Raw genomic sequence first — 22,549 nt, forward strand, 5'->3', positions numbered from 1 at the left:
CCTCTTCCGGAAGCTCCAAACCCCCATACCCACCCCACTGCCACGGAGTCAGTCCTGACTGTAGTGACACTGTCCAGGGTTTCTGAGACCATCAGTCTTTAGGGGGCAGATAGCTTTGTCTTTCTCCCGTAGAGCGACTGGTGGATTTCCACTGCTGACCTTGTGGTGAGCAGCCCAACCCCTAACCCTGTGTCACTAAGGCTCCTTTCTGGTAGCTTGCAGGCTGTTGATGGGATGTTTTGCCAGGGAAGTGCCATTTTCACTAGGACCCCCGTCCTTTAGCTGCCCTTGGGAAGGCTATGCCAAGGGGAAGTGAGACAACGGGGGTAGAAGCACTTTATAGAGCATGGCCAGTACAGCAGCGTGGTCTGCCCCACGTCCCTATAAAGAAACACACACAGATGGCTACATTGAATCAACCCCAATGTTTTATTTCATTTAACGTTTTCAAAGGCAGTGGTTAAGCACATTTCCTATCTACCTACCTCTCTCTATATATGTGTGTTTCTGTATGTATATACACAGATATACACATATACATGGAAACCAACCCCTTTCCAACTTTAGCCACTGGTCATCTAGGCCCACTGTCTAGTGCATGATTCATCTACTTCTTCATATGACCAATTCTAAAAGTAAAAATAAACAACCTTAATCAGTTTAACAGTAACTATGTGTGTTTCTTATGTTTTAAATAAATAAAGTTACCGTTAAACTGATCACATATGGTAGAAAGGTAGAACACATACACAAACACACACACACACAGTCCCCAATTTAAAACATGTGACATATGAATGACCTATATGTACAAATGGGGGCTGCTGCCTCCCTCCCTTCAGCAGAAGCCCCAAAGAACTCCCTATGCTCAGGGTGTTCCCATTCCTACCACCGGGTTGGAGGCTGTGTGTTCCTGGCACCCCGAGTCAGACCTCAGAATGCAGACCCCCTGTGCAATGATACAGACGGTGGTTTAGTTCTGTGGTACTAGTGTTCAGGTACATGAGGGAATAAATAGGCATTGTAGCTGCCTGAGAATGAGACCATCATCTATAACTCCTTACAGGGAGAGCTGCATTCTGAAGTTCTACGTGACAGAGTCAGTTTGCGAGTCTGGGGCTCTGTGTGTGTCTGCGTGTGTCTATTTCCATGTATGTATAAAAACTGAAATGACGTGAAGAGTGGTGCTAGGTTCCTGGAGCAGCTGCTTGGCTCGCCTCAGCCCTTCTCTATGGCTCATTCTGTGGGCACGTGCCTCTGTCTGCTGGAAAGATTCAGAGGGCCACCTCACACAAGTGAGAGGTGGCCACTGCTCAATCTTCTGCCCAGATTCGTGGCACACAGAATTGCCAGATCCAAGCAGGGCTGCTTTAGGGAAAGAAGTCCTTCGGTCCCATGCTGATGAAATGCAAGTTTTTTTTGTTTTTTTTTTTTGTTTTCCTGCTTCTAGCCCCTGTAACTCCATCTAACTGCAGCTCTGTATGAATGCCTCAATATTGCAAAAAACACAGGATCACCCCTTAAATAGGCTGGACTCTCAGTGAGTAAACCAGTTAATGTGTTTCTAGCCAAAGCAAGGGCATAAATGTTTTGGAGAGAAGATTCCCCTGGAGCTACAGAGAAAAGACGCTGATAGAAGCAACACGGCGCGGTGAGCAGGTGGCGCTCAGTCTGTGTCGGAGCTGGTGTCTTCGATAACAGAGTACTGGGTGAGCGCTTCCTCCAAAGGCGTTACTGTCCCATCAGGCTTTAGTCCCATTGGTTTAAGCAACTCCTCTCTGGAAAAGGAGATAAAAGAGAGAGAGGAAAAAAGTATTCACCAGCATCACACACACCCCTTCCCCGCCCAGATACACATCCTTCAAAAAGAAAAGTCTTTAAAAACCAGAGTATTTTTCTTCAAGCTCTCTGTGTGTTTGTAACAGGAAAGATGAAAGGGGCACAGAAAGAAAAAGAGGGGGATGAAAGACTTCATTCATTCTACTAAGCCAATTAAAAGTATGAAAAGTCAAGGTCTAAATGGCTCAGGGCAAGGTGCAGGTCTCTTCTGTTTTTAATAATTAGCTCCCCGCCCTTTTTTGTGTGTGGATTCATTTTGTTTTAATGAAGTTGCCAAAACTTCACCTGCCCCCAGTGGACCAAGCACACAATTAAATGGCTGATTTAACACACAAGCTCTTCACTCACTGGAAGAAGTCTCTCCGATTTGATTTTGCTTCCACAATCTCTAGTGATACACGTCAGTATTTGTCGAGTCGTTTGGCCTTCCCCAGCTTTCTCCCCGCCACTCTCTGCACCCTTTCTTGTCCCCTCTCTCTCTCTTTTTAACACCACTGCTTTTGTTTGTGGCAGTTTAATTACGGGATTGACAGCCATTTTAATCTCCTCAAAGCTCCCCAACTGCCTCTTTTCAGCTAATCCAATTATATCTACTCCACAAGTCACAGCCTCATCTAAAGATGATTAATTATTGATTAAGCCAATCAAAAAGCATTAGGAAAGATTTCTTTCATCTTTTCAGGCTCCTATTTATGGCATGGCGGTTATGGCAAATGAACCTGTTGCGCTAACTCCTGTCCTCTCCCCAGGTCAGCGGTGCCTCCTTCAGAGAGGCCAGGAAAGGCACATGTGCTGCTTAACACGTATTTCCCACAGAAACGGGCATCACCCCCTGCAAACACATTTGTGACAAGAACCTGGGTGGCAGCAGCCAGGATGTGGGGATCCGGAAGGAAGGGAAACGAACCCTCCTCGTTGTCATCACCTTAGGCTGGCACACAGCCGGGCTCCCTCCTGGCTGAGGGCCAGTGAGACACCTGGGGAGGGCTAAGAATAAGCCCACAGGAGCCTAACCAAGCAGCTCTGGCCAGCACCAGAAGACTATGCATTTCTGAGAGGCTGACAAGTCTGTCTGAGCGATGTGGATGATTGAACGGCTAAGTGGAGGCTCCTGAGTGTGAGGAAGTAGGAAACGTGTTTCCTGATCCAAGAAATGGGGTCAGCATCATCGAGGACCCTTAGAGATCATTTAGTCCAACCCCTTCCTTTAATACAGGAAACTGAGTGACTTACCCAAGGTCACAGATCTAGTGGCAGAGTTGGACCTGGGCATAGGGTTCCCGAGAGCTAGTCCAGTGTTTGTCCCAGCACACCACACCTGGATTAACGACCCTAACGCTATTGGAGGAGCACATTGGCTCGCCTGCTCCATAACTAGGTGCCAGAAACTGGTAGAAAAGGAAGACTGGGCCCAGCTGCTGGGCTGGACGAACAGGTGAAACAAATACATGAGAAAGAATTTAAACACACTGTGGCAAATGGTGGACCACAACTAGGTCCCAAGAACTGTGACAGCTCTTGAGAGGACCATAAACCGCACTGTGCGTGGAAGGTGGGGAAGGTGTGAAGGAGGGATGTATACTACTTTTCTCATTGAGTGAACTCATCTTCCCTATCTCTGTGCTCCCAGGATGCTATGAAAGGGCCCAGCATTTGGGGAATGGTGATGTTTGGTGAAGGTGGCAGGAGATGAGGTTGCAAGGGTAGTTTGAGTTCCAAGAGTCAGGTGTCTTAAATGACAAAGGAAGGAGGTGAGATCTGATGTGGAAGATCAACGGACACAAGAGATGCTCCATGAATACAGCACATGGACCTTAGCATACATGTAGAACAGCAGGAAACCATTTTCCAGGAATCATTCTCATATATATGTATATATATATGTGTGTGTGTATGTGTGTGATCAGGTCTGTTTTCACAGAAGAGCAGACTCACTGGAGTGGGGAGGAGAAGCTGGAAGCAGAAAGAGAAGTTATTAGGAGGTCATCATAGTGTGAGTGAGAGGTGTGGCTTTGGGAAGAAAAGGCAGTCTCTCTCAGGCAGATGGGATAACCTCTGGGAAGGGTAAAGGGTTCATGAAGGGGAGGAAGGGGTACAACGGACACAAGAGGTGCTCCATGAATACAGCACATGGACCTTAGCATACATGTAGAACAGCAGGAAACCATTTTCCAGGAATCATTCTCATATTCTCTTAAGTGTAACTGTTGCCCTATAGTTCCAGCTTGGATGGCCAACTGGACGGTGACTCCACTGACTGGACAAAAACACAGGAGATGGAGCAGGTTTGGTGGGGAGATACTAGTATCTACTAGACATGAAGAGCTTGAGGTGCTGGTGTGACAACCAGGTAGCTAGAGACAATCTGCTCCCATTTAAGCTTCACTTTAGCACGGACAGACACTACACATCTCTGTTTTACAATAAACATGTTCCTAATTCTAACGGATTGTGCTGAAGGACTTTGATATTGGACACTAAGAACTGTTAGAGGTGAAGGAGGACAACATGCTAGGGATGAAACATTAAGACAGAGAAGAAAATTCAATGGTCTAAAGGGGTTGGTGGAGTGAGGGCGCAGTCAGGAGGGGTAGGGGATCACGAAGAGGGACAGGTAGAGAATGAATAGCAGATGGGACTAGAGGAATTCTACCAGCAACAGGGACAAACAACCACCCCTCAGCCTAACACCACCGTGTCTCTTTGACACCAGTACAGTACTGGATGTCAGTCATAAAAAGCAGTCAACTAACTGTAGGGTGTACCTAGCACATTCTTCCTCCGACCTTGGAGGAATACAGGCAGACCTCAGATACTGCCCGTTCAGCTGCAGACCACCACTATCAAGTGAGACACCTGACTCTCTTGGTTTCCCAGTGCAGAAGCAAGTTGTGTGTACACTGTACTGCATTAATTGTGCAATAGCATTATGAAAAGGTTTGAAATATGTGAGAAATACCAAAATGTGACACAGAAACACAAAGTGAGCACATGCTGCTGGAAAAATGGTGCTGACAAGACTTGTTTGCCGCAGCGTTGTCACAAACCTGCAACTGGTAAAAAACACAGTATCCGCGGAGTGCGATGAAGCGAAGTGCGGTAGGGTGAGGTGTACCTGGATTTTCAAATCAAGTCCGCTGGCTTCATTCCCACTCCCTAATCCAATTTTGCAACATAAATAATTAAGAAGATTACATTAGTTTTATTGCCAAACCACAGGAATGCATTTATGGAACGAGGGGCCCATATTTTAATTCTCTCTTGTGAATGGATTCTTCTCAAGAGTTTAGTTTTTGGGTACATTGGGAGTTCCTCTGGAGGTCTGAACTAATTTCTTTTCCACATCTCCAGGAGATGCCTGGGCTGACTGGTATTTCTGCAGGAAAGGAGTCAGTGAACAAATGAATTCAGACAGTGATGTGTTGTAGTTGGAAGAACAAAAAGATGTGGCACCAGGAAGCCTGTCAAAAGCCCTGGCTCTTCCGAGTGCCAGCTGTATGACCTTGGGCAAGTCTGAGTCTCAGTTTTCCTATCCATGAAATGGGAATGACAGCAATGCTACTTATTTCCTAGTGAGGATGTAGGAATAATGGCAGTGGCAGCAGCAGGTGGAGTAATACCAAAAATAATGTAGATGAAAGTTGTGTGAACTCTGAAGAACTTGTAAACACGAGCTACGGTGATTGTGGTGTACAGAAAAGTGCATATAGGCTCTTGAGTCAGACACACCTGGGTTCTAACCCTTGAACTACCTCAACTTGTTTCTCTGCAGAACGAGGAGAGGCCCACACACCTCACTTTCCTATGTGGAAAGTGCACAGTGCCGTGGCTGGAATGTAGCTGAAGCCGCAGCTGAAGTTGCTGCCCCATACTTACGGGGGAGACTTCCCCACACCTGTGTAGGACACTCCCTAGGAACAAGTGGAAGAAGGCTATGCATAAGCACAGAAAAGACACAGTCGCTGTCCTCAAGCTTTCCGCCAGTTCAGAAGACACAAAGCACCGACGCACAGTGACCAGTATGAGACTTACAGAACAGGAGATCAACAAGCTTGTGACGACTAACAGAGCCCTGCTTCTCCTGTCTGACAGTTCACTGATACACCGTTTCTGCATTTGGAATTTGTCGAGAGTTCGGTCCTCTTTAGAAGTGGAAGAATGACTCACTTATAGATGTATGACTAGTTTCTCCTATAGACCCCAGGCTGGTTTCTCATATCCCTATAGCCTCATGTTTCTGGCCCTCTGCTTTTCTATCCTACAACTAGCAGCCCACAAATGCTCAAATGAGAGCTTTGATCTATAAAGTTACCCCTGAAAGGACTGGCGAATCACTGGCTTCCACTGTCTCTTACTAGAGTCAGATGTGGACAGGGAGTGAGAAGACTTACTGAGTCCCACCTGAGTCGCAGGGGCTACACACACGTGAGGAGAAGTGAGCACAGGCTCCTTGCAGGAGATGGAAGCAGGACTACACCCAAAGGCAGTGGTGGACATGGATTCAAGGGTGAAAGGCATCCCAGAAGCAGAGTTAGTCAAGCAGAGGCACAGAACAAGAGTCAGTTGCATGCAGGGATTGGCAAGCAGGCTGGCTTGGCTGAGGTAAAGGAAAAGAAAGCTCAAAAGAGATCTGGGGTACAGAAGAGGATTTGCATAGAGACACTGACTCCTTGGCTAACAAGCCTGGAGTTGAACACAGAGGTATTTGGTCTTTTATTTCAAGGGGCCTACATTTAAGACTATTTACTAACTAAAAATCGTTCTCACTACCCAGTTTGAAAGCTAGAAAACAGTATCTATCGTTCTGACATGCTACAAATTATGTTCTATGCTTTAATTATTAACTAATTTTTTTCATCCCTATGTGTCTAGCACAGTGCCTTGCAGATAGCAGATTGTCAATAAATGTGAACTAAATTTAGTTGTACTTGATATTTTGCAATTTCACATAGAGAAAGAGTATGGTGTCTTACAGAACCTCCTAATAACCGAACTATGAACAAAATAACAACTACATCTTTGGGAAAATAATTCACTTTCATCATCAAGATGTACAGAGTTACAAAAAATATTAGCAATTCATAGGAAATTCTACATCATACTTCCCAGTGATGTCTAGTTCTCAACAGTGAGTAACTGGAAGGCAGAATCCATGTCTTCTCTAGTTGTGATTTGCCAGTATCTAGTAAGCATGGGGCACACACTAGCTACTCAATAAATACAGTACATGGGCCATGGGATCAACGTAGAATGGGAGGGAACCATTTGTCAGATATCATTCTCATATTATTTTAACTGTAATTATTTCCCTGATGAATCAATATCATTAGGCATTCTGAAAGTCCAGAGAAAAAAGACTCCCTTTTTACTACACAGCCTGGGATTCCTAACCACTAACTGATAGAGACTGGGCTTCTTATATATAGGGCACCAGGAGATCTAGAGTCTAGTCTCAGATCTTCCACTAACTTTTTATGTGTCCTTGGGCAAGTCATTTGCCTTTCTGGGCCTGAGTCTCCCCATCTATAGAAGGAGGGGGTTGGACAAGATGATCCCCAAGAATCTATTCTAATTTTAAGACTCTAAGTATTAATCTATCTATTTTAAAAGCTTTTAAGACACTCAAGGTCATTATTGCTGTTATTTCTAATCAAGACATTCTAAGCCCCAAAGTCACACACAGCACCCTCCCTAATTGTCACTGATGTTTACTACTGATGTACAAACCCTCTCTGCAAAAATACCAGCAAATGATCATAGGTAAATCCCAGCAATGGCAAGTGTTACAAGAAGGATCCGGATTCAGTCACGGTCCTCAATAAACAGGCCATTTCATGAAGAGGAACTGCTCCTGAATTATGAAGGTCCCCATCTAAGTAGGATGAGTAGGTGTTATACATATGTGTAACAGAGTAAAATGGAGATACTGTATACTGAAATGTGCACCAGGATTAAGATATTCACATAGCAACAACTCCTTCATACTTACCTTCAATGCTATACACAGGCCTTAACACATGTTAAGACTGCCCTCGTTATCATCAAAAAGTACAGTGATGGCTACTGGATAAAGAGCCCATTCTAGGCACTGGGACAGTATCATGGCGGGCTTCTCATCTGATCAGGCATCTGGCCAGGGAAGAGATAAGCCTCCAAGAATGTTCAACTGGAACGAAACATCATTTAGAAATTTGATCTTACTAAACGATAAGGAACCATAATCTCTAAGGGCTTGGCCAGGCAAGAGGACACAGATAAAGCACGTCCAAGTAAGAAAGTCCTATTTGTGCCCCAGCCTAACCCTTGGGACTACTAATAGAAACCAAAAATAGTTTCTTAAATATCTAGGGCTGGGAGGTTAAGGGTCTAATACCACAGTTATAATTATCTGTGTTTGTTTCCCCCAGATGTATTTTAGTGTTTCCCTGAGCCACCATTTCACTGTAAGCATGGTACTCTGGGATGCCTGAGCTTTATAACGTCTCAGAACCTTAAAGAAGGTGCCACCTTTTAGGGCTTCTGGTCCTACTTTCCCCCTGGAAATGAGAGTGCAATATTGGGGCACAGATATTATTATACCCAATCGCACACTATCAAAATAGGCAAGATGTGTATGTGTATAAAACACCTTGCTTGACCTAAACGCAAGAGAATACTCTTGCCCACATTTGTGTGTATGTGTGCAAGACAAACAAAGCATTCAATTCAAGTGTACTTGTTGAAACCAGGACACAATTAAGCAGTTGGTATAATGCATTCTCGTTTCCCACTTGCAGATCTCCCAAGAGTCCCTTCGAATTTACCTATACGAGTTTCAGCTTCCCGCTTGCCACTTAGCTTGATAACGACTCAAAAATCATTCCCTTGTTTTCAAGGGCTCTTCTTTCTTGTCTGCTCTGTGTACTACAGGGCAGTATTGACACATGGAATTAATGACAGGGTCTGTAATGAAACAACAGTCATGCAAACACCAGTCTGCTCTTTTGATAAAACAGCATGTTAGAGACCTGTTCACCTCCCTCTAATTGAGTACTGCAGAATAGTCCCGATCCTTTTATGTAACATATTTTGTTCTATGATTAGAAAAGAAGGGGGGTGGAGAGGGGATAGGAGGCATTGCTTCCTTCAATCACCCCCTGATTAAGTCTCTGTTTTTAATGAGGGTAGCTGCTATTTAGGCAGGTTCTGTGGCATACTTGTTTTGTTGACTTCTGTACAACGTAGAACAAAACCCAAGATAATTGGAACCATTTCTTTGGCACAAGGATTCCTGCTCTTAATGTAAGGTTGGCTTGGAAAAAAGAACCCTGACATTTTAAATGAGCCATTTCATATGAATGCCTTTTAACATTTGAAAGATGGGATGAGAAGTTAGTATATAAATAAGTCATTTTAATTAACAGAGCTTTTCCAAAAATGCCTACTAGAATGGAGCCTATGATAGCTCCAAGAAGGAAGCTCTGTAGTTTTTGCTATAATTCAAGTCTGGGAGCATATTATTTCAGCATTTCAGCATCACTGAAACAGTCTACAACCCACTGAAAGGCAGTAGATTTCCCAATAACTTGTGACATTCTTATAAATGTTTTTGCCCTTGCTCTCTCCCTCACAGAATAATATTTAGCCATTGGGATTGGTTAACATGTTCAGTTGCATAGTATGAAAATGTGTCCTCTGAGTATGAACCCTGAACCTTCATCTGCAATCCACAAGCTCCCACATGCTGATGGGTTTGATTATAATGATTTTTCACTAAGCCACTAACCCATTACGAAGAAGGGGTAAGAGGCTTTTCCATAGCTAATGTTACATCTTCAGACTGTGTCTTTCAAAATTGATGATGAGATCCTTCCCTTAGCCCTTATTATGCTTTGGGATTGGGAACAATCGGGAAAGCCAAATATGTAGCATAAAAATCTCATTCTTTAGACAAACAGCTGTGGTGTACTGTTCACATAACTATGTGCTTCCGTTCTGTAAAGAAAACTTGACAGTTGTCCCAGCGGTCCCATAAAAATGTCTTTTAAAAGTTAGTTTTCTTACTGTGCTCCCATTTAAGTATGAGTTAGACTACCCATCATCATTATCTTCTCAAATTATTAAAATAGAATCTTAAAAATTTTACTGGTTTCTTTCATTAAAGCTGCCTTTTAAAGAAAATTTGAGTTAAGCTATTTATTTAGCACCTGACCTGATTATTTGAGGTCAATAACTGGAGTCAAAGAAGGGCTTTTTATGGAAGAAAGAAGCAGGACCACATGTCCTGTCCCCTAGCCCTTAAACCACTGCAAGGTGTAACTGACTTCATGGCAGTGGGTTTTGGTTTGATTTCCAAAGTTGGTGTTTACATTTATTAATTCTCTTCTCAGATATGTATGCTTATGGTATTTGTCTTTCTGTTTGTACTTATCTGTGCTTTGTTTTTATTTAAAATTTAAATCATATCATTTAAAATAATCAGACTGACAAACTTTTGAGGGGTGTTGATAGTATTTTTCAAAATATCCTAAGATTTGGAATCTGAAGGCTGAGAACTGAGTTTTGAGTCAGGCACTTACTTAATCTTTGGTCCATCTACTCCTCCATAATGAGGAATGATGATAACATTTGTGAAATACTTTTTGAACTTCAAAAGCACTACATAACTATTAGTTTTTTTTTTTATCGCACTCATTTCTGTTAGAAGATTACATGCAAAGCTCCTAAAAATTTGCTACCCATCTTGCATTAAACAGCAGGATTAAGAAAATATACAGAGAGAGGTTAGGGATAGTGCTAGAAGAATAAAATTCACTTTTATCCCTAAGTGATGATGGGATCTTTATTATTTTCCAGCAATTTATACACAGAACTTTTTCTATCCTGTTATCCAAATTAGCAAAATAAATTATTAATGTAATAAAAAAAAGTCAGCATGCCAACTGACACTGTGGAAAAAACAGTAGAAGTTCTTCCATGCTCTTCCCAGTTAGAAAGTCTTAGAAATAAAGGAAAAAGAGTAACTAAGGAAGCAAACAGTCAGTGGAGATTATTCATATTTCATGTTTCGCTGTCAAAAGCCATGCCAGCTAGTACTTAAACTACGAGCTCAAAGTAGCCATCTGTATTACAGCACTTAAGGACAATGACTACCAACAGGCGAAACAAAGGTAGCATGTCATCCTACGGAATGGTGTCTTGTCAGTAGAAAGGTCCTCTATAACCTAAAGATATGATACCAAGCTTCTTAGATTAATCCCCCCCTGCCATTTTAGGGGGGGTGTACATTTAACTGGATCCAAGTCCCAAGTTTCAAGCAACCTAACTGTATTTTGGTGTGACACTGTAAGGTAAGCACGGGGCTGCTAATCAAAAGGTCAAAAGTTCAAATCCACCAGCTGCTCCTCAGAAACCCTATGCAGGGCCGCTATGAGTCAGAACTGACTTGAGCACACTTAACAACAACAACAGTGTGTTTTAATCATGTACAATTGCACTGTCAAATAGAAATACGATGCAAGTCACAGATGGAAGCCATGTATGTAATTTTAAATGTTCTACTAGCCACATTAAAAAAGTTAAAATAGGTAAAATTAATGTTAATATTTTATTTAACCTAACATACTAAAAAATGTTATCATTTCAAAATGTTATTATGAATATTAAACAATTATTAATGGGATAGTTTATATATCCTTATTTTTGTACTCTTTGAAATCTGGTATTTTATACTTATAGGATATCCCAATTTGGAATAACCACATTTCAAGTGCCCAATAACCATATATGGCTAGTGGTTATATTGGCCAGCACAAATTTAATGGGTTTTCTGATGGAAGTAATGAAGAGCTCTGTATTTTTGCAGCTACACTACATCTTGCAGTGTTTTATAAACTGGATGTTTCTGAATTGTATTTGAAGAGCTTGTGCTTGACCTAACCCATCACAAAGGTAGGTGCAACCACAGTTGTTGATATTTTGTAAGCAGAGCAATATCATTTATATATATAAGAAAAAAAAGAAGTACGTATCCATTTCCTTTCCAGCATTAATCACCTGTCCCAGTATAAAAATAACCTTTGCACTACCTAGTGAGGCGCTGTGGGCTAATGCGTCAGACTGCAAAGTTGTTTGAACTGCAAGGTCAGTGGTTCAAGCTCACCAGATGCTCCTTGGAAACCCTATACAGGGTCACTATGGGTCGGAATCAACCTAATAACACTTAACAGCAACAAAGAGAAATATCGCTCTATAGGGTCACTATATATTGTAATTCACTTGATGACAGTGAGTTTTGGTTTTATTTCTAAATTTGGTGCCTACATTTATTAAGAGCCCATGCCCCAAATAATACTCAATGGCTGGCAGAAAAATCACAACTACTGGTTAAACAAAGGATGAGAATAGGAAGGAATGGGAAAACAATGATTTATTTGCATAAATAAAAATTCTAGACTAGGATAAGGGTGGGGCAGAAGAGTAATCAGTTCTGGTTCCAATGAAAGAACTAATAAAGGGGCTTAGAAAATTCTACACACAACTGAAAGCTGAAATATTATTTCCCTTGCTTAAAGTGTAAGTCACTCTGCTCTCTCTCCCTTCCTCTGAAGGAGCCCGCATCCATCACTGATCACTGTATGTGAGCTGTGTGCTGTAGCTAAGTTAGATGTAATTGTATTAGCCACACTGGACTTGCTTCAACCACACACAATCCCCATTCTAATCTCCTGCTGGTGTTGCAGGGTTTCTTTATTATTCCTCTCCCCCCCCCCCCCCCCCGCCCCAATTTGGTGAAAGAAAGAGGTGATGGGGAAGTAGGCGAATTTCAATGCCTTTTTTTTTTTTCACCTCTGCTCTCACTGTTTAAAAACGTCAAATAATTATGAAGCTTTCTATAATCTTATGCCTCAGGACTTGGTGCTTATTTTGATAAATATTACAATGATCATTTTTTATTAAAGGAATTATATACACTTCACTATTTAAGTCATGGCCCAGAGTACCTTATGGAACTTCTTTCCAGTTCTGAGTTTTATTACATCCGGCCATGAAAAGGAACCAACAGAGTGCACTTTATAATCTTAACCATGTAGATGATTTTATAAAGCAAAAAATTGACCTTCAAATTTGGGAGTCAGACGTTTTCATGATTTCCTCCTCACACACTGGGAAAGCACAGGGTACAAGGCACTGTACTAGCTAGACATGATGGGATTTATAGGGGTCAGATGACTGTCTAAATTCTAAAGCCTCCAGGTTCACTGTCAGTCCCCCTGCCTACAGTGGTCACAAATACAGCTCTTGAACTAAAACACTAACAAGTCACTTGGAATACTATTAAGATGTTTGTATTCAATGAGAAGAACACGTTTGCATGTGAATCTCTCCAGTGTCCTTGGAAACCTGCGGAGCTGGAGTTGTGAAGACTGTGAGCTCCTGGAGGGAGGGCACTGGTGATGCCTAGCATGGCGGCAACATGGAACTATTACTCTCATTTCTGCATTGGTGGTCTGACAATGCGGTAGTGAGTAACATCTACATCCTACACCAGGCTCAGTTAACAGTACTTGGCATGACCAACCTTAGTCATCACTTTGGTAAGTGCTTTGGCACGGGCCACTGTTGCTAACCACCATCCTGGTGCAGGTCCTTCACATCTGCTCTCCTATGGATGGAAAAAAGGAAGTGTCTAGTGTCCAGTCATTGGCCACGTCACCTCCAACCCTATCCTTTACTCACATGTCTTTCAACTCAGGCCCAGGAGAAAATGATTGATTTCTTTGTTCAGAAAAGAAGTTAATCAGACAAAGCTACAGTACACTATTAGCACATTAAAGACTTGGTTGAATGCAGAACAATACCCTTAAGAATGACAGCTGAGGAAATCAACCAATGAGCACGATGCTGAGATGCTGAAGAGGACTAGGAAGTGTTCTAGCAGACACTGTAACAGACAGACACAGTAGCACAGTGGACAGAGCACAGGCCTTGAGTTCTAGAAAGTGAAGTTCCTTGTCTCATTTTATTATGAAGCTAGAAAGAGAATGTATAGCAAAGTGTTTTGCAAACTATTAAAGGAAATGGATTATTATCAGTCTTTAGCTTGGAAGTGTTTGGGTAATTCTTTGGGTCTAGCTTCCTTTTAATGATAAATCTGGTAACATATATTAAGCAAATAATAATAAAATAACCTGAGGTCTTCAGAAGAAAGATGCTGCAAGTGAACACCAAAGACTTGACTTTTTAACAAGAGTCAATTTCCCTTTGCTTGGTTATTTTTCCACTTTTCTACGAAAAACCTCTTAAACGTCAAGGATTAGTACTAATGTTATGTTTCCTGTGAGACAGTCCCTTACTCTCCAGACAGAATAAACTACTCCTTTTCCTGGGTGCTTGAAGTTCGACATACAGATCATTTTGTCATTCCTTCCTCTATCTTGTTTCCTTGAAAGGCTCACAGGCATCTCCCCCAGTAAGATGCCTACTTTCCAAAGGCAGACACTGTCCCACTCGCCTCTGAATTGCTCGCCCGGCTTCCTAGCACAGTGCTTGGTATAGATCAGTGCCTGCTGCTGCATCATGGGCCCTGAATTGTGATGAATTTAACCTACTTTGGCTTTAAGGCATTGTTTTTGTTTAGATTAAAAAAAAAAAAAAAAAAAAAAAGTAAAGTGAAGAAACTTTAGACTAATGAGGAATACAGCACAACAAACATGTAAGACCCATAAAGAATGGCTTCATTCTTTGCATTCCTGCTTCAGAATGCCCACCGCTGAGCTCCAGACAATTTTTGTCATTGATTATTATTAGTGAGAGCAAATGTTAGAAAGCACACAAAGGCAGACAATGTAAAAACCACCACACGTCATGCAAAAAGGTCTACGTGAATTAGGACTATTCTCAAGATTGCCTTTTGCTTCAATCTTAACGGCAAAATAGGTACCTTTTATAAAAACCAACGCAAGACATATTTGCTGTTTTATCCATGCAAAAATCAGCATCACCTTCAGATTGAGCTGGGCATCTGCTGGATGTTTCCAGGTGCAAATGCATCTTCTTTGTGGCACAGTTTAAATCAGGTGGAAGCTTGGGTATTGCAGACTTGATGTTTATGTATTTATTTGTTGGCAGCTTCTAGAATATGTGGATTCCCCTGAGATTAAAAGGAGAAGGACCTAGCACCTTCACTTTCTTTCCCTGTTATAGGGATGGCCTTGTGCAGTTAAGCCAAGTACCTGGACCATAATGCATTCATTATCTTAGATAGTTCTCTCCCAGAGTTTTCACTTTCCCCATCTAGGGTACAGTCAGGAAATACATGGGTCATTTTCATAGCATCTGTGTTTTCTTATATGAAATCATCTTGTTGGTCAGAAAATCCAACTTATATAGCCTAACTGGTTTACTATCCCAACAGAGTAACATGCTCCCCTTGCTAATGGCTCTCTCTCCAGCTTCCACCCGATGGGCTTTGCTGGGTTTCATCCTCACTGATGTACTTTTACCAGTGCTTTTCATTTATACGTGGTAAGTGGTATCAGAGCCTTTGGAAATAGCAAAGCAGGAATCATTCAGAATTTGCTATTTTGCCCTATCAGTATCTTCTCTTCAACTATGAAAGTTCCTTTATAAAAAAAATGTGTCTATTCTACATAAAGGTATGGAGAGTGTCATTTGCAAACAAAGATCAAAAGACTGAGCATAGTCACTTAGCTGTTCATTTTCACCTCCTTGAGAAAGGATGACAATGTAAAAGGGCAGACTGGGTTCCAATGAGTCCTAGTCATACTAGCTTTGTAGATTATGAGGCTACTTAGTTCTCAACAACTTTTAACACATTATTAGCATCATCTAATAAAGCTCAACCTGGTAGTGTAGTAGGTTACATGTTGGGCTGCTAACCTCAAGGTCAGCCGTGCGAATCCACCAGCTGTTCTGCGGGAGAAAGATGAGGCTTTCTGTTCCCGTAAAGATTTACAGCCTTGGAAACCCTGTACAGGGTCACTATGCGTCGGAACCAACTTGACGGCACACATCTTCGGCAATAAATCTTAGACTGCAACTGCAGTGTCTAAAACAACCACACTTGTCATACTCCCCATGTGAATCTCTTATTTTTGTCCCTTTCTATTGTGCCCCGTAACCTTTGCTTGTTTCTTTATTCTATCTGTCCCTTCATGGCTGGCCTTATGGCTTTCTCATTCCAGTTGCTACTTCTCTGGAGTAAGGAGGGATACTAGCCTTTGCATCATTTTGGTGAAGAGGGAGACGACCAGAGGAAAGCCCCCCCAATAGAAGCACTCATTCAAGAAGACTTTGAGGCAGAGCCTCCCATGGGAGTAGACACTAACTGACCAGGGTGAACTTCTCCACGATGACCAGTGACTCAACACTGTGAATCTGACTTAAGTATCTTCAAAACGGGCTCATTCTGGAGGGGACGGAGGTCTGAGGCAAGGGGGGGAATCGAGAGATGCGTTCAGAAGCCCTAATAAATACGAGGGCCTACTTTCAGAAAGTCCTTCATTTGAGCAATTCCTTTTCACTTTTTCCTATGGGATACGTGACATTTTAGAATTCTTAGTCTTAGCGGCAAATCAAAAGGGCAGAATTGCAAACTTGCACATCAAAAATGGAGAAAGGAAACAAAACAAAACAAAAAAGCATCATGATTTGGAACAAAAACCAAAACAGACCAAAACAAAAATAGATGTTGCAGCAGAATCACTTACCCTAACTCACAACATCTTTTTTAAGACAGGGAGGTTAGTTGGTTAAATACTACAGTGACCTAGTAATGACTGCCCTAGCTTGGAGAATTAAATGTTGAAGAATGCACGTCCAGAAGTGGCACATGGAGGAAACCCTGGTAGCCGAGAGAGAGGAACTATTGCTGCCTGGGCCTCTGTTCCCATCGCATGGGGTTTCCAGAGTTGCTGTTCTATGGTAACTCTCAGTGAGAGAGACAAAGAAATAGGACATTTGTAGAAACCAAGCAAAAAATGGATGGGAATACAATACCTGGAGAGTTTATCAAGCATGTTGACAAGTTTCATGGCTTCATTTTCTTTTTGTTCTTCTGTCATTTCATCTATGGGGTTTGGCATTGGCTCCTCTAAATGACCAGTGATAAGATTAATGCTACAAAAAGAGAAAAAAGTTATGCTGTATGTTTTAAAATTATGCTCTTTCTATACTTTTCTGGTCCAAGTTGTAAGTTAATTTTAATAAGAAAGAGTATAATTGCCAAAAAATTGGCAGTGATTGTAGTAATTTCATGGTACAGATTTGTTTTTTAAAAAAAAGGACTTTTCCATCTAATTTGCTTTGGGAAATGAGTTATAGCTATTGCTTTTAAAAAGTAAAACTGACTTGCCAACTTTATTATTTTTTTTAAAAAAAAAAGGTATGGTTGCTTTTTAAAAATACAAAAATCGATTGGTGCCGTTTGGATAAATATCCTTGGATGCTCAGCTTATTCATGAATCACAAGGGGACAAATTATTTCAGGGAAGGAGAAATGAGGAAATCCATTTTGTGATACAGCATAAAATAAGCATGTCAAAAAAAAAAAAAAATGGGAAAAATGATGAGAGAGGCTGCAATCTGGAAATGAAAGCATGCCGATTTATAATCTCAGGAAATTAGTCCATTAGTGAGTCCACAGAGGACAATGAATGTTTAAATAATAAAAGATAAAGCAGAAGAACAATTTTATATCCAGCCCTACCAGGAGACAGGTCTAGCACTCTGGCTTCCCGGCGATACAGTTAACACACTACTTAGGTATGGACAGTACTGAGGATAATGGTTTCATACCAAATAAGCTATTCACTTAGAGAAAGGCGGCACTAGATAGATATATATGTTCTGACAAAGAGAAATCCAAGAGAATCAACTTGAATAAAAAGATTTTTTAACATCTGCTACATTTGTAACTTAAACATCTTTCCGAAGAAGTAGACAAGGAGGTTACAATATCTCATACCAGCCAAACACAGACATGGTTTATTTTTAATGGTCAAATGAAATATCTTTGAAACCAGCAAAATGCTAGTAAATTTTTTTCGAGCTCTGGTAGCGTAGTGGTTACGAATCGGGCTGCGAACCTTAAGGTCAGCGGTTCGAAACTACCAGTAGCTCCGCGGGAGAAAGATAAGGCTTTCTACTCCCGTAAAGATTTATACCCTCGGAAACCCTGTTACAGGGTCGCTATGGGTCGGAACCGACTCGACGGCACTTAACAACAACAACAACAAACACAAATGTTTTCAGAGTTCTTCAGGGTAAGCAATGAGCTGTAAACAGTGTGAAGAGTGGGATAAGAGAGTAAAATGTAGAACAGGGCCAGTTGAAATTGTAAAAAAAAAAAAAAAAAACCAAAACAAACAAAAAACCATGTGGGCCCAAATAAAGACACTGTGATTCATTCGATACTACAGTGGCCAGTCTACCCCCTCTGCCTTGTCTTTTCTTGGACAAGTGATTTTCCTTAACTGACTGAGAGGCTTCTCACACTTGGAGAAAGGGCCGGATCTACTGCTACAGATTCCTTTCTTTTCTACATCCCTCGGAGGCTACAGGGCATACAGGTTCTTGGAGAAGTACTCAGCGGTCATCACCCTCTACAACATCAATTTTGCCATTCTTGCATAAGACCTATGCTAGAACCATGGTTAAAAAACTTTTTCTTTCAAAGCAGAGAACCCCTGGTTACTTTTTTCTATGCAAATGAAGTTTACACAGAGGCCTGTATAAAACGGATACAAGCAGAATTGTTCAGGCAGGGGAGGTAAAGGGAAGTGAAGGTCTACAGCCCTTTCCACCCTCTTATGTCCTCTTCAGGAACTCTGGGCATCCTGAGAAGAGAGTTTGAAGAGTCACAGACATGTCAGGTGTTTGTAGCCTTGGCTGTACCTTAGAATCACTGGGGAAGACATTTAAAACGGAAAAGGCAGCCTTTTCTATGTGATTCTGACACATAGTGAGGTAGAAAACAATTGGGTAGGAGTACCTAATTCACACACTGAATGTGAGCTACTTTGTCCCACCTTTTTTTTTTCCAGGTGACCATAAAAAGAACAAGGCCCTCTAGAAAAGAGGCCACCCACAAAATATGCTGACTGGGGCATCATCGTTTCCCAAAGTCAAGAACAAAGAGGACCCAAAGTAGGCTTCTGAGAAGTACCAACGGAGTCTTCAAGGTATTTCCAGATGTCACACTGAAAATACAATTGCACCACAACTATTATTTGCTTAGGCATATAACAGGGATATCTGCTTTCACTTCTGTCACCTGATAAATTAAAAAACAACCAGCCTTACACACAAAGGTACTTACTACAGACATATACCACTTCCCAACCAGACATAGGAAAGCAGGCCTTAGCAAAAAGTATGAGGGAAAGAAGACCTATTAACCATAGATACAGCACGCTCATTGGCCTCTTGAGAAGAGGCTTCTCACCTCAAGTTTGATTAAGGTGTGATTTTAAAAATCAGAGCCTAAGATTGCTTTAGGAGATAATGGCACTGGAATAAAGAATAAAGTGTCTTAGGGGAAAAGTGCATCTTCCTGAGATCCTGGTCAGCGTGTGGTAGTGTGGCTACCACAGCAGAGTCAGGTCATAAATTCCTGGATCAGGACACATTTGATTCTTTTCTTGATTCTCCTAAGAGTTTAGTGAAAATGATGCCCATTTTCCGTAAGCTGACCTCAAGTCCTCTGGCTACGAGAATGATTTAATTGCTTGCTCTGAAATTCGGTACAGAGTCAGTAAAATCCTTTGCTACCTAAGCATATAAGTGGCAGCCAGGAGTCCTTTCTTACAGAATAGGAACCATACCATCCTTTACACATGAAGTCAAACAGTCCAACCCCCAAAATCACACCAGAGATCCATGTTTTATTTTTTCCTTTAAAAAGAGAATTTTCTCTGCTCACTCCCAGAAGAACACACACAAAGCCACAGACACACAAGTTGGGGCACTGAACTGGTCCACTCTCTAATGGCAAAAACTGCCAAAGCACTGAAGCAGAAGGCAGATGGAAACTGTCTCTCATTCTCTCTCACACACAAAAAACACTCCAGTCTTCTGCAGTTTCCCTAGCAGAAGCAGAAGAGGAAATAACAGTTACCATGATGTTCCTCGGAACCCCAACACAGGGTTGCTATGGGTCGGAACCGACTCGACGGCACTTCACAACAACAAATGACACCAATGATGTAAGGTTTCAGAAAGTAGATTATTTTTGCTTGATCAACACTGGACACACACCTTTACAACCTCAAACAGTAAGTAGTCTGAGACTTAAACTTCTAAGTTTCAGGATCGCAAACACCAACAAACACCAACACACAGACATGCCAGCTGCCATCAAGATGATCCTGACTCACGGTGACCCCTGTATGGCAGCACAGAACTGTGTTCTTCACAGGTTTTCAATGGCTGATCTTTTGGAAGTAGATAACTAGGCTTTCTTCTGGGGCATCTGAGTGGATGTGAACTGCCAACCTTTTGGTTAGCAGTTAGGAGCCAAGTAGAATCCTGGAGTTACTCTGATTCTTAAGGTGCTTTAAGGACACTGATTGTGGTGGGCATTTTACTGAGTAATTTTCTGTTTATCATGATTTCTCTCACCTTGCCTCAGCTCCCCTCCCTCAACTTCCTAACCCTCCAAATCCTGATTTTTTATGCCTTCCAAATAGGTGAGAAGAAATGTCTACAGTCTTCTCTGTGGTATTTCACCATGAATTGTATATTCTACAAAACCAGTTTATGAACTGACAGAAGCTAGGGCCTCTATCTAGTCTGGGCTACAATGTGTAAACTGTAGAAAAGGGATCCAAGTTTTCAGGGCATTTTGTGAGCCTAGACCAGGAAAGAAGAGGGAGTTTGGTAGGAAAGGGATGTTACATTCTAACAAAGCTGGAAATGTCTTTCCAGGGAAAAAAAGAAACAAAAAACCTTCCAGAATATCTGTCTTTCTCATATTTTAAATAATAATAAAGAGCAAAGCAGAAATTTGTCATATCCTGATTTTCTTGAATCCCACTCCCTCCCCAACTAAATATGGAGTGTACAGCAGGGAACTCAATCATTCTGGTATCCTCATTCTGAGAGGGGGATAACCAAAAAATTCATTTATTCAACAAAAATGCAGTGGGCACCAACCAGTAATACTGATAATCTGGGGATATCTCAATGACTACAATCAGATGGACAAAACACGGCTCTCACAGAGATTGCCTTCTAGTGGGGCAAAGAGATAAAAGAACAAGTTGTTGTTGTGAAGTTCGGATTCACGGATGTGGTGTTTCTGAGGAGTGGCTGTTGGATTTGAACTGCCGACCTTGTGGTTACCCAGTCCAGTGCTTAGCCTACAGTGCCACACTAGGACTCCAAATGAATGATTTACTTATATGATATGATCATTGTTGTTGGTAAGTGCTGTTGAGCCGGTTCCGACCCAGAGACTCTATATAGGGTTTCCGAAGATAAGCTGCTGGGTTTGAATCACCGAACTTGTGGTTCAAACTGACCTTGCGGTCTAATGCATTATACTGCAGCGCCACAGCAGGACATGACATGACAGAAGGTGCTAAGTGCAAGATAGAGGGGTGAAGGTAGGAGTGTTGTAAATTTTAGTTAAGTGGTCAGAACAGCTTCACTGAGAAGGTGACATTTAACTAAAGATTGAAGGAGGTGAGGGGTAAAGCATGTAGCTGTCTGGGGATAAGAAAAGACAGTGAGAAAAAGGGCAGACAAGTCTATCAATATCAAGACTGACTTTTAGCCACGGTGGCATTTTGAGCATAGTGTCATGGTCTGACTTGTATTTTGAGATGGTCACACTGATTGCTGTGTTGAGAACAGACTGAAGAGGGAAAAGGTAGAAACAAGACCATCTCGGAGGCTATTAAAATGACCCTCGAGAGAGAATTTCGCCTGGACCAGAATGGTAGCAGTGAGAGTAGGGAGAGATGGCTGGATTCTGACAGTATTATGAAAGTAGAACCAGAATTACCGGACAGATATAGAAGTATGTATTTAGAGAATTAGAAGGAACTGAGTAAAACTTTAATGCTTCCAGGAATGTTGGGGTATATACAAAAATATTTTCTGCTTTAGTTATATCATACAGAGAAAACTCACAGATGCTTTGAGAACAGGACAAATTCATCTCTACCTTTGACTAGCTTTGAGGCAGAACATAGTAACAGTTAAAACACCAAGTGTGAAGTCAGGTCACCTGAGCACTCATGAATTGGGCCTTACTTAGACTAGTTATTTGACCTTGTGCTTTAGTACCCTCATCTATAAAGTGAGGCTAACCCTCCTCAAAGAATTTCTGTGAAGATTAAATTAGGTATCAGGAAAGCTCCTGCAACAGCGTCTAGCACGTATTAAGCACTCAATAACTGCCATCTAGAATTATCTGCAGAGTCCCTGGGTTATGAAAATGATTAGCATGCTAGGACTGCTAACCAAAAGGTTGAAGTTTGAGTCTACCCAGAAACAGCTCAGAAGAAAGACAAGTCGATCTACTTCCAAATAATCAGGCACTGAGAACCCTAAAGAGCAGCCATACTCCAACACACATGGGGGTGTCTCCTTGAGTTGGAATCAACTACAAGACAACTGGTCTGTCATCATTTGCATAAGTGAGCCACTTACTGAAACAGAAGCAACCCAGAAGGCCTCCGATGATCTAGGAAATATTCAGTTA

At 41.7% G+C, this 22,549-nt stretch overlaps 1 protein-coding gene across 1 annotated transcript in view; it reads right to left on the reverse strand.

Moving 5' to 3' along the window:
• Positions 1-1,209: 1,209 nt before the first annotated feature.
• RIC8B (RIC8 guanine nucleotide exchange factor B) overlaps positions 1,210-22,549 on the reverse strand; it is a 153,062-nt gene continuing 131,722 nt past the window's right edge. The window contains exon 9 of the mRNA XM_006865251.1: positions 1,210-1,778. Coding sequence (XP_006865313.1) covers positions 1,667-1,778 — 112 coding nt within the window. The 3' untranslated portion in view covers positions 1,210-1,666. The remainder of the gene's footprint in view (positions 1,779-22,549) is intronic.

The sequence above is a fragment of the Chrysochloris asiatica genome, unplaced genomic scaffold (assembly GCF_000296735.1).
Source record: "Chrysochloris asiatica unplaced genomic scaffold, ChrAsi1.0 scaffold00076, whole genome shotgun sequence".
NCBI lineage: Eukaryota > Metazoa > Chordata > Mammalia > Afrosoricida > Chrysochloridae > Chrysochloris > Chrysochloris asiatica.